Genomic DNA, 12344 nt, shown 5'->3' with positions numbered 1-12344 from the left:
ATTCAAACTCAGGTATTAATATTATCAAGCAGTCTGTTTCACTGTTAAAGGGAGGTAAGAAGAGTAAGAAGAGTAAAAAGAAACACTTATTATGACAAATAACATGCACATTTTCTAATTACGTAACGCAAAATAAAGATTTTGGCTCTTTGGTGATGATGTGGTGTTTAAAAGTCAAATTGGTATTACCCAGGTGATGCAAGGTCATTGTGAAGTTTAGGTTTTACTAACTGGGGCTGTGGTCAGCTGATGGTCCTGTCCCATTATGCATTCTGCCATAGCCTATATCCCAATCAAAGTCATCGTATGGATCCTGAGACAGCTGACAGGTCTCTTGCCAGTGGCCGCTGGGCATATCAAAATTACAAGCTCCTGGAACATTTACTAATAGACAGCATAAACAGTTATTATTACATAGTATATATATTAGCTCCACAGATATTGTATTAATATCTATTTTGTATTTACATTGTATCCACAGTTGAGGTCAAAAAATTACAATTATTTTACCAAAATAAGAGGGATCATACAAAATGCATGTTATTTTTTATTTAGTACTGACCTGAATAAGATATTTCACATAAAAAACGTTTACATATAGTCCACAAGAGAAAATAATATTAGAATTTATAAAAATGACCCCATTCAAAAGTACATACACTTGTTTCTTAATACTGTGTTGTTACTTGAATGATCCACAGCTGTGTTTTTTTTTTTTTTTTTAGTGATAGTTGTTCATGAGTCCCTTGTTTGTCCTGAACAGTTAAACTGCCCGCTGTCCTTCAGACAAATCCTTCAGGTCCCTCAAATTCTTTGGTTTTTCAGCAGGACAAACAAGGGACTCATGAACAACTATCACTAAATTACTAAAAAAAAAAAAAAACAGCTGTGGATCGTTCACGTAACAACACAGTATTAAGAACCAAGTGTATGTAAACTTTTGAACGAGGTTATTTTTATAAATTCATCTGTTATTTTCTATTGAAGACTACATGTAAACGTCTTTTATGTGAAATATTTGATTCAGGTCAGTACTAAATAAAAAATAACATGCATTTCGTATGATCCCTCATATTTTGGTAAAATAATTAACATTTTGCAGATTCTGCAAGGTGTATGTAAACTTTTGACCTCAACTGTATATTGAATTAATAGTCAGGGTGGATATGTACTTACTGCAGTCAATCTCATCAGACTCATCTGAACAGTCAGCTTTACCGTCACACTCCAAATGATACTCAATACAGTCTCCATTATTACACACAAAATCTGTAACAGCAGGGCATGAACCAGGATCCACAGCTCCTGAAATACAAGAAACCTCTTTCAGTCTCACTGATCTGAAACAGCATAATAAAAAAAATACATAAATAAATAAAAAAAAAATCTAATAACAAAAATGATCATCTAACAATGAAAAGATGTGAAATCCAAATGATGTGTGAAGTATGACCATATTCAACATCATTGCTCAAAATAGCAATAAAACATCATCCATCCAGAGCGTTTTAGAACGAATAACTTCAAATTCATTGAACGTAACATGACGGTAAAGTAAGATCATTCAGGCTAAAATATGTCCTTTTTTAAATTTCAGAAACTTTAAGTTATAATGCCATGGGGATGAAAAGTCTTTATCTAGGAATAGAAATTCCTTCCAAAGCACATATTCCCACAATGAAATAGGTTGTAAAAAAATGGATTTCATTGCTTTGCTCCTCTTCACGGTTTGATAGAGCTAATTTATTTACACTGTACCACTGATCCAAGTTATACAGCCTATTAAATTACAGACAGCTGTGAGGAACTGTAGTTTAGTTTAATTATTTATGGGTCTGGTGAAAGTTGCTGTACTGTACATTTCAAAACCAAAAAAATGTGGAATTCAGCAAAGGCCAAGAAAAACCACAACTGCAAAAAGGCTCATGTTCCTACATGAACTGTAATTTTTTAAATAATAGCCATTGTATTTGGGAAAACAAACTATGCTTCCATCAGATTATGTTTGATATCCGTGCTTCACACATAGTCTCACTAAACGATCCACAAGCTCAAGTGTAATTACTGCGATTTAGAAGTGCCAGTATGCAAATTAAATCTGACATTTTCCATGTCAAGCCTAAGAACCAAAAGAGGAACTTATTCTGACTTTCATGTTGTTCCCTGATGGCTTGTCAGAATTAGCAAATCAATTCTCATCCAATTAAACGGTGGTACTGCTTTCCATCAGGCGCTGCTGAGCACAACCCTCAGAGCCCTGAGCTGGTCAAGCTTATGCATGAGCATTAAGCAAAAGAGACTCATGGGAAATAAATGTGGAGATGAGAACTGGAGGCATTGTTGCTTCCCTCTGACAAGACAAACTCTCCAGCAGCTTTCACTTGTTGTCTGTAGAGCATGTCCTCAAGCTTACACTGGCATTTATGCTCACATCAGCTGTAATAGCCAGATATCAAATTTCAGCTTGTTTAAAACTATATAAACAATAAGAATAGAAATCAATTGCCCTGAATGAAAAAAAAGAACACTTACGTGGTGCACAGTCAACGAACTGCAGGTCGTCCAGAGCTGCTCCACCACTCACGTCTTGTGTTCGAACTGCTTCAAATATGAGATTAAAGTTCCTCAGGCTCTTCAGAGATACCTCCGCTCTTCTCCATTCCCTTTGCACCTGCCGCTCTGTCCACACCTCCCTCAGCTCATTTTCTGTCTATCCATCACATATGCAGAAAAGGCAAAATAATTTTGCTAATTTATTTATACATGCTTATTATACACATAATTTTTTTTTTTACAATTTATGAGTGCTAATAATCTTTAAAGGTGCATTATGTAATTTTGACAGCTAGCAGTTAAAATGGGTACTGCAGTACAAATTCAAAATTCAGACTTGACGCTCACACGGGTTGCCAGATTGAGGACACGCAACAGGAACGAGTACATTTGACAATAGCTTTATACTGTAAGTTGATGAGTTGATATATCCATGATTTAATATGCCCATTGTCATAGAGCTTTTTAGATGGATGCCGAAGCTTTTTTAGGTCAGGTTGAAACGGCAATCTATGATCCAGTTAATGGATTCCGTAATTACAATACGCTGTGTTTTCCACCAACTGGCAACACGGGGAGTCCAAATACTATTGGGTAAACTGCAAAGACTTAATATATAGGAAGACTTTGCACTCCTTATACTTATGAATGGGAGTAAGTGCAACACCCAATATGGCAAATGAGGCCCGCCTTCTAAATAACAGAGACAATCGTTGATTAGTAAAGTCATTGCGTCACTGCAGCTGCCGTTAGAAGCTCTGGTTCCTATAGAAACAAGCAGCGTTCGCAAACACACGCTCATGACACGCATTGGCTGCTCTAGCCTGAAAAATAAGCCTTTTTTAACAATATGGGAGCATAAGAAACAACAATTATTGTCAGATTTCAAATATGAAATTTAATCGTACGTTTGGTGAACCGTTTTGGAGAATTTTATGTTTCCCTATTCAAAGAGATAGGATCTGCCCTTGCAAGTCCAAGAGGCATTTCAAAGATTAAGGCAAAGGCCTTAAAGGAACTTTGAGTGGGCAGAATCACACATACCAAAACAAAAACAGACATTCCGACACGGAACGCACACTTCAAAGTACAACAACTGGCTGTATCACTGCTTTTCAGAGAAACAAATTTGTGAACTTAACATGTTTCATAAATATCTGCAAACCTATTATGGTATTATTATGGTTTAGTACAGTCAAAAAATTACATACAGCACCTTTAAAGGGCACCTATTATGCAAAATCCACTTTTACATGTTGTTAAATGTGTGCTAGCAGTGTGTGTACACAACCAAAATCTACCCGCTCCTTTTTTTTAATCCCCATAAATTATAAGCAGTGTCTCAGAACAAGCCGTTCACAGAATCCGTAAAATGTGACATCACATTTTACAGCCCCAGCCCACAACTGTTGACGTACACTGCCGTATTGGCCAAGACACCACCCTGAGAGAGCTGCACACAATCTGCCATGTTTATCTTCACGCTAGAGCATTTAAAAGCATAATTCAAGTAAGAACAGAAGTTATTAAGTCCAGAACAGTGAGTGATTTTCTGTAATACACAGACCTTCTTTCCCACCTTCAGACATAACCGGCTGTGTGTTTGTAACTTACATGAGTTTTTTAACATAAACTTGTGTGTATTTGACAGTTTAGGCGCAATAAGACATAAAAATAACTTTCTTTAGTACTCACATGCCATGTGACAGCCGCTTTCTGTGTGAGTGTTTCAGATATGTGTGCTCAGAAAACCGTATATCAGAAGTTTAAACGAATACGGTTTAAAGTGCGTGGTTTCAGCACGATATACATGATAATTAAAACCAAACAGATGGTTTTATCAGAGTATCTGACCTATTTTGGAAAAGGAGGCAGGGAGCAACAGCTTATTTGCATTTAAAGAAACATGCATGAAAACATTGTGTTTCTGCTTCCACTCAAAATAGGCTTTTTGAAAATGAAGTAAATGATCCATGGGGTATTTTGAGCTAAAACTTCACAGACACATTCTGGGGACACCTGACAATTATATTACATCAGAAAACGACAACAATCCAATGATCCAATCAATACATCATCAAGCCCCATCCTACATTTTTTCTTGTTCAAGAAGCCGTTTCTTTTGGGTATATGTCACAGTGGGCATTTCTGTTTCATACTAAGTAAAAACTTTTTTTCCCACCTTCCTTGAGATTTTTTATAATTCTGTAGTTTCATCACTTCCCAACACTCCTCCCTTATTCTCACAGGAAGAGCTTCCTATGGCAATTGTTTATTGCACATAATTCCTCTTGAGGTATGTTTCATAACACAAACTTGAAGTGCTAAATGGTTTATCTCAGCTACGAATAACACATAACCCAGCACTGAAAAGTCATGTAAGAACATGTTTCAACAATTTGACCTAGCTAGTTTCAGCTTATGTCAACAGAGCTCTAAAGAAGACCTCCACACTCCAACACTCCACAGTCTGATTTAAGCGATATATTCCAGTGGCACTGTACATTTAGTCTACTTGATAAGATGTAAACATGTACCTTAATGAAGAGCCGGATGATTCCAGTGGCTTTCTCAGATATGTAGTACCAGAAGGTGAGTTTACATGTGGCGCTAGACTCCTTCCACACAGAACTTCTCATGTGAGCTTTATCACCCTTCAATCCCACAGGAGTGGCTGCTAGATATACAAAGTGGCCTGTGTGGAGAAAGTCCGACATTAATAATACCCATGTAATAGCTTTTATATCATCAACAAAATTCCTCATGGAACAAACTTCCTCAGTGGTAGAGGTGCTCAAACCTACATCCTGGCAGCATGAGTCAAGATTTAATGCCACAAACTTCACGCACTTTTGTAACTTTGTCTGGGTCACTTTCAGAAGAACTCATTTCAGCAGTCTTGCAATTAACAAAACGGAACAGACTGATAAAAATCTGCATGCCCGCACTCCTGAAAGTTTTATAGCGCAAACTCCACCTCTTCCATTGATTAGAAAAACACAGCAAGGATTTGTGGGCATTATCACAAGACATGCATGCATGAGTATTTCAAATATTCATTAAAAATATTAACCTAAAAAGGAACTTCGATGTAGCATTTTAATTTTGGATGCACAAATCTCAATCTCAAGTGTAGTTATTCTAAAAATTACAAACAGATGAACTCAAATAGGGATGAAGCTAAACTGCAGTTGTGCATGCTATTGGAGTCAGAAATAATAGGAATATAGAACTGCCAAATGCTGATGTATAGATCTCTGCTAGGACATCTGACTGTCATCGAGAATGGATTTCCCACTTACAGTGTCTTTCATGGAATTTTGGTACACATACAAGACTGTTACTGCTACAAAACCTTGCTCATGGAAGAACATACATAGAATCATAAGCTCGCAACTACTTTATTAATAAAGATATCTTGCTGGGATAAAGTGAAGCAGAGCACCAAATCAATAAAGGAGGCTGCACTGAAGAGACGGGGGTTTGAAATCATAAAACCATGTCTAGGACTGGTTAGACTTCACAGCTTGCAAGAGAAATTTTTATTCCACCCGAATGGGTGTATCATAAAAAACAAACAAACAAAAAAACAAGTTTGAGAGGAGCCTGATCAGTCCCGTACATTGTCATATATAGCAGTCCTCAGTGACAATTCTTTTCCTTTTTCTATTTTTCCTCATTTTATTGAATGACCTACCATTATCGGGGGTTTTTAGCTTGGAGGTCAGCAAACCATGTTCATTTATCATTATTCAATATCACTGGATGAACAGGTGAACTCATAAATAACAAAAATTCACTTTCTGAATATCATCCCATTGATACTTAATCTCAGATGATGAGCAAACATTTCCACAGAAATCTTATTTCAAAAACTCTCTTATTTTGCTGTACATATGCAGTGGTATAAAGTGAAGACTTACCACTTTCATTTTTAAGTGTGTGATCATGAGGAGGTCTGGTCATATGAATGGAGCCAACTCCATGCGCCCAACTAAAGGTGCCAGCCAGACTGCTTTTCCAACCACAGAGCCCATGTTCAAATGAGCAGGACGTCCCACAATCCAATTCATCAGTTCCATCTCCACAGTCATGAATGAAGTCACATTTCTGCTCTTGTTTGTAGCAATTACCATTGTTACACGGTAGAGAACCCACTGGGCACGATCCTGCAAAAACACACACAGATAAATATTTTAATGCATAAAAACAGGTGCCAATGTTTACAGTAGTGAATGCTGCATTTTTTAGAGTTCTTTCTATTCTTTCTATAAAAGTTTTCTATTTTAAATTTATTTTAAAATAATATTTATTAATGTGATGCAAATCTATTTCTTCTTATTATCAATGTTTAAAAAAATAGTTCTGCTGCTTTATATTTTTGCAGAAACTGCGTAATGCATTCTTATAGGATTCTTAAATAAAATATTAATAATAATAAAATTATATATTATAGTATAATTATAATTTATATATAAACAGCATTTAATTGAAAGAGAAAAAACATCAAATTATAAATGTTTGTTATCACTTTTCATTAGTTTAATGCATCTTTGCTAATTGAAAGTATTAATTTCTTAAATCTTACTGAGTTTTTATATTGTAGTTTATTCTTTATAATAATAATAATATTGTATGTACTTAAAAGTCAAAATTAGCATTACGAATTATAAATCTATAAACTCTACTCTACAGCATCTGATTCTGCCTCTAAGATATAATGTATACTCATGTTTTGTTTCAAGGAATAGATCATTTTCTACAGTTTCTCTACACAGCTTTTTTCTGTCCTGAACATGCTATTGGAAAACAATTATACTGAAAAAATAGATAAATAAACAAAAAGGATGTTCACTGTCAATAGTAAAGCTCATACATTGATTATGCATTTGTGGAGCATTGTTACGCAGTTACCGTTACACTAATAGCACAGCATGTATATATGGCACCATTAGTACAACTGTACCTGAAAGTAACCGGGGATCGGCGTCTGTTTGAAATGTGCTGCGAAGAATACAGCCTGATGTGAAGGTGATGTCATCCAGGCAGATGTGAACTCTTGTATTATGGCCCACCTTGCCTTCAAACATAATGCGGAAGTTGTCAGCAGATGAGATATGTAGTTCCTGTCTTCTCCAGTAGTTGCCTTGATTACCAGTAAGGCTGAGTAAGAGTGAGCGGTTGGAGTTTGTAGACAAGTACACGTTCAGAGTGCCAATGCCATCACCAGACATATGGACGTAAAAAAACATCTTGGAAATCAGACAAAAAAAAAGAATACTTCATCAACAATATCACAGGAGCAAGAGTGCCGTTATATGCAAATATGCCACAGCAATTGCAGCAGTGCTGATGTTTATAGCGTTGATTCTAGATACAATATTCCCAAATAGACTTTTTTTGCTCAGCCAACATAAATGGCTTCAAGTCAGAACCAAACTTTGAACGCCTCCAAGCCTTTAATTAAAGGGATAGTTCACCTAAAAATGAAAATTAGTCCATGATTTACTCACCCTCAAGCCATCCTAGGTGTATATGACTTTCTCCTTTCAGACGAATACAATCAGATTTATAGTAAAACATGTCCTGGCTCTTCCAAGCTTCATAATGGCAGTGAATGGGTGTTGAGATTTTGAAGTCCAATGAAGTGCATCCATCCATTATAAAAAGTGCTCCACATTGCTCCAGGGAGTTAATAAAGGCCTTCTGAAGTGAATCGATGTGTTTGTGTAAAAGAAAATCCATTAAATCATAAATAGTAATCTCTAGCTTCTGCTAACTGTCCGACGTAAGTTCACAAGAGTGTGGCGTTCTAGCGGATGACACAGGATGTGGGTGTAGCGTAAGCTCCAGTGAGAGTTTTAAATATGGATATTTTTCTTACACAAATGCACTGATTCGCTTTAGAAGCTGTGTGGAGCACTTTTTATGATAAGATGGATGCACTTTAGTGGACTTCAAAATCTCATCACCAATTCAGTTCCATTCAAGAGCCAGGACGTTTTTAATGTATCTCCGATTGTATTTGTCTGAAAGAAGAAAGTTATATACGCCTAGAATGGCTTGAGAGTGAGTAAATCATGGGATAATTTTCATTTTTGCCTGAACTATCCCTTTAATCAGTGTTTTGAGCAAATATTTTGAGTGAATGATTTAACTGGCTCAGAAACATCTGATTCAGATTTTTGGAACAAATTGGTTAAGCGAATGATTTAATGACTTTCTCAGTCAGACATTTATGCGTTTCTACTGGTTTCAATCATTTAGATCATTTGTCAATGTAATACTATATTCCACTCCAAAAAATATGAATAGGCTAATTCTAGCTAAATTCCAGACTAGATTCCACAACAGTGCTTCTCTGGTAGAGAGCCTTTAAAGGTTTCTCTTTTATTGATTGACTTTGCTTGTTATGGTAGCTGATATTCTTTCTCTATTTCTGTATGTATGTGTAAATGATTCCTGTCAGTGTCTGACTGACTGGTGAGTTAGTAGAAGAGTCTGACCTTTTAGGATCTGATTCTGTCACACACAAGTTTGCTGCTTTCTCTAAGCATATAACACAAAATATAAAAACAACAACAACAAACGCCTAGGTTTCTAATTGTATTTTACAATTTTAAAACATCTAACCAAGGCTGACAAGTGCACACAAAAACTCCTCCTTGAGTGCAACCTGCAAGCTGAATGGGATGACAATGGGAAAACAGGCCTCCATGGGCTAATTATCTCACACACACACACACACATACACACCTCTAAAAAGGATGAACACAGTCTGTCAAGTTAGAGGAGAACCAAAAACATGACTGCCTTCACACACAAGCTGATGAAAGCTTTGAAAGATGCTCCTCTTTCACACACAGACATTTTGTGTGTGTGTGTGTGTGTGTGTGTGTGTTTGGCAGGATGATTGAGTGCTGCCTGCTGGCTCAATGACTAAGTTATGTGCTCCACAGTAACAGAGACAAATCGTGACATTCACTTCCTCCCATTATATTCAGCAAAAGCTATGGATCTAGTAATGCAGAGGAATTAAATATCCTCCACCAATCTAGAAAACCTTTCTTAAAAGTATTATTCAAAGAATTTCTCTGTATTGTCCAAGGCCATGAAGCCACCTTGCTGTAGGGAGGTAGAATAAAACCTTGCCTTGCCTTTTTTTTTGGACCGGTAGATAATCGGCAGTTACACTGTCACATTTTGAGAGGTTAAATGCAGTGCTGGAGGATTTTTGAAATTCACAGCAGGGAAGTTACAGAAATGCTTCTGTTTCCTTCTGTTTCCACTGTTGTGTAGGCTATACGTCTTAGTTGAGAAAAAAACAATACATTTAAAAGTGGAATTATAATGAAACTATGAAATACCCAACCAGGTAATAGGCTCAGATTTTAAATTTGTGCGCCAACACGTTAACCCAATAATAAATTTGACATTATCTTTTCAGAAAAAAAAGAGTTGTACTATAAAAACACAGTGTGACAACTCTACAAGAACTATTTACTAACAATCCACAGAAACAAAAAAATTATACTACTTTCAGTAAATTAAACTTCTTTCTAAGCCAATTAATAGGGCTGAATATAGTCAGTCGGTTTAATTAATACATCCATAAATATCCTTTTTGAAAATGGAAAACTACCAACTGTAAACTGCAAATAGTTTCCAAAAATTGTTGGTGATATCTGCACCACAGATGTCAAAGATGCTGATCTTATTAAAAAATAACAGTTTTCCATGACAAAAGAAAGCAGGAACAGATGAATAAGCCAAAGAAAAACAAAAAGCATGTACCACTGGTCAAATCTATGGAAATGTCACAATTTGCATTCCTGCATACTTTTTTTTGCATTTTGTTGACTGTTTTCATTCCTGAATATAATACACAAGTACAGACTCATTCTGGACTTCAGGACTTACTTTGCATTCTCTGCTGCAGTGGCGGAAATGAGGTCCTACAATTCGGGCAATATGTCCAGTTGCCTGTGGGAAGGAACCTTCTAGATACAAGTAGTGGCCCGATGGGTTACGGAGGGTGTGATCAGTGGATGGCCCAATCCCATGTGTGTCCATATTTCCTTGTTTTATCAACCAATCAAAGTCATCATCTTGGCTCTGTCTCCAGGAGCAAATGTCAAATTCAAAATTGCAGCGACCACTGAATCCCTCTTTGAAAAAAAAAACATGAATATTGTTAAACGGATCATGAAATATGAAAATTCTGTCATCACTCACTCACCCTCATGTTGTTTCAAACCTGTATGACTGTATGTTTTTCCTGCAGAAAAGATATTTCGAAGAACACTGTAGTTTGAACGACACTGGAGCCCACTGACTTAAAATCATCTTTTGTGTAACTTAAAAAACATCATACAGGTTTTGAAAGACATGAGGGTGAGTAAATCACGACAGTATTTTTAATTTTTGAGTTAACAATACCTTTAAAACATGACTTCAAATGCAAAACATATACGGTTGTATACATTGAATACAGTATGTGAGGTGTAAAGTTATTCCATACACAAATTCTGGACTGACCAATGAAATACAGTTGAAAAACGTGTGTTAAAAGTGACACGGAAGAGGATGATAGATTTGTTTCTCACTGCATATGTAATGATTCTCATCAGAGCCATCTCCACAGTGATCAATAAAGTCACACAAGTTGTCCTCAGAGATACAGTGACCGTTGGCACAGATGAACTCGTTGATACCACAAGGAAGATCAGACGTTATTGGAGGGGCACAGTCCACAAATACCACGTCATCAACAACAACATCACCCATGTAGCTGATGCCTCGTTTAGCTCGAAAACCCACCTATTCATACATTCATAAACCAAAATATGCATGCTTTTACAATGCATAGTTAAATGCACAAATCAAAGCAGACATTTACTCTATGACTAATGTGAAAAGCTGTCGTGTTAAAATAAAAAGGAACAAACAAGCATATGTGCAAAACACTAATGGAAAATAAAATATACATAGAGACTTGAATTGGAAGTGCTTGAGAGGTAGTGCATAAGTTAAAGAGCACTAAGGCCCCTGATAGTACACAGCAAAAGGGCAGTTAGCACTAATGAGCATCATAAAGTATCTAGCACAACGAAGAACTACATTTGTAAGGGTGTTTATATATAAGAAGTGTTGATAAATATTAATGATGCAAGGGCCAGATGGAGAAAAGGTCATGATATTTCTGATCAAGCTGCAACAGTCCAAACATCAGCTTGACACTTAACATTTTGCTGTGCATTTCAGGAATACTAAACACACACCGTTCTCCGATCACCTTTATGGAATGTAAATAAATTTCATATTTTTTAAAAATAAATCTTATAATACTTGTTTACCTGGTTGACAGATTATAATTTGGGGTTGTTGTTTCTTTTTTAAATAAGTCTCTTATGTTCACCAATGCTGCATGTATTTATTCAAAATTACAGTGGAAAACAATAATATTGTGAAAACCATGACACTTTTTTAAGCCTTATTTTCATATTTCATATTTTTTAAGCAAATCTTCTAAAATTTGTTGGTTGACCTGGTTGACAGATTATAACTTGTTTAGGCTGCATTTTTTAAATCAAAATTACAGTAAAAACAGTAATATTGTGCAAACCATGATACTTTTTTTAGCTTTATTTTCGTTTCATATTTTTTTAAACAAATCTTATACAATTTGTTTACCTGGTTGACAGATTATATATATTTTTTTGAAGAAGTCTCTTATGCTTACCAAGGCTGTTTATTTGATCAAAATTACAGTAAAAACAATAATATTGTCC

The 12344-nt window shown here is 35.9% G+C and overlaps 1 protein-coding gene across 2 annotated transcripts in view; it reads right to left on the bottom strand.

Annotated features, from left to right (window-relative positions):
- Nucleotides 1-12344, bottom strand: part of malrd1 (MAM and LDL receptor class A domain containing 1) — a 49895-nt gene that overhangs the window by 13768 nt on the left and 23783 nt on the right. For both annotated transcript variants that reach the window (XM_051113659.1, XM_051113657.1), the window contains 8 exons: nucleotides 11160-11373; nucleotides 10474-10721; nucleotides 7520-7805; nucleotides 6477-6722; nucleotides 5091-5248; nucleotides 2533-2710; nucleotides 1177-1305; nucleotides 232-384 (listed from right to left, as the gene is read on the bottom strand). In XM_051113659.1, the coding sequence (XP_050969616.1) occupies nucleotides 232-384; nucleotides 1177-1305; nucleotides 2533-2710; nucleotides 5091-5248; nucleotides 6477-6722; nucleotides 7520-7805; nucleotides 10474-10721; nucleotides 11160-11373 (1612 nt within the window). The remainder of the gene's footprint in view (nucleotides 1-231; nucleotides 385-1176; nucleotides 1306-2532; nucleotides 2711-5090; nucleotides 5249-6476; nucleotides 6723-7519; nucleotides 7806-10473; nucleotides 10722-11159; nucleotides 11374-12344) is intronic.

This window comes from Labeo rohita, chromosome 7 (genome assembly GCF_022985175.1).
Source record: "Labeo rohita strain BAU-BD-2019 chromosome 7, IGBB_LRoh.1.0, whole genome shotgun sequence".
Lineage (NCBI taxonomy): Eukaryota > Metazoa > Chordata > Actinopteri > Cypriniformes > Cyprinidae > Labeo > Labeo rohita.
Note: the sequence above shows the minus strand (reverse complement) of the source record. Positions and strands in the feature narration are given on the sequence as shown.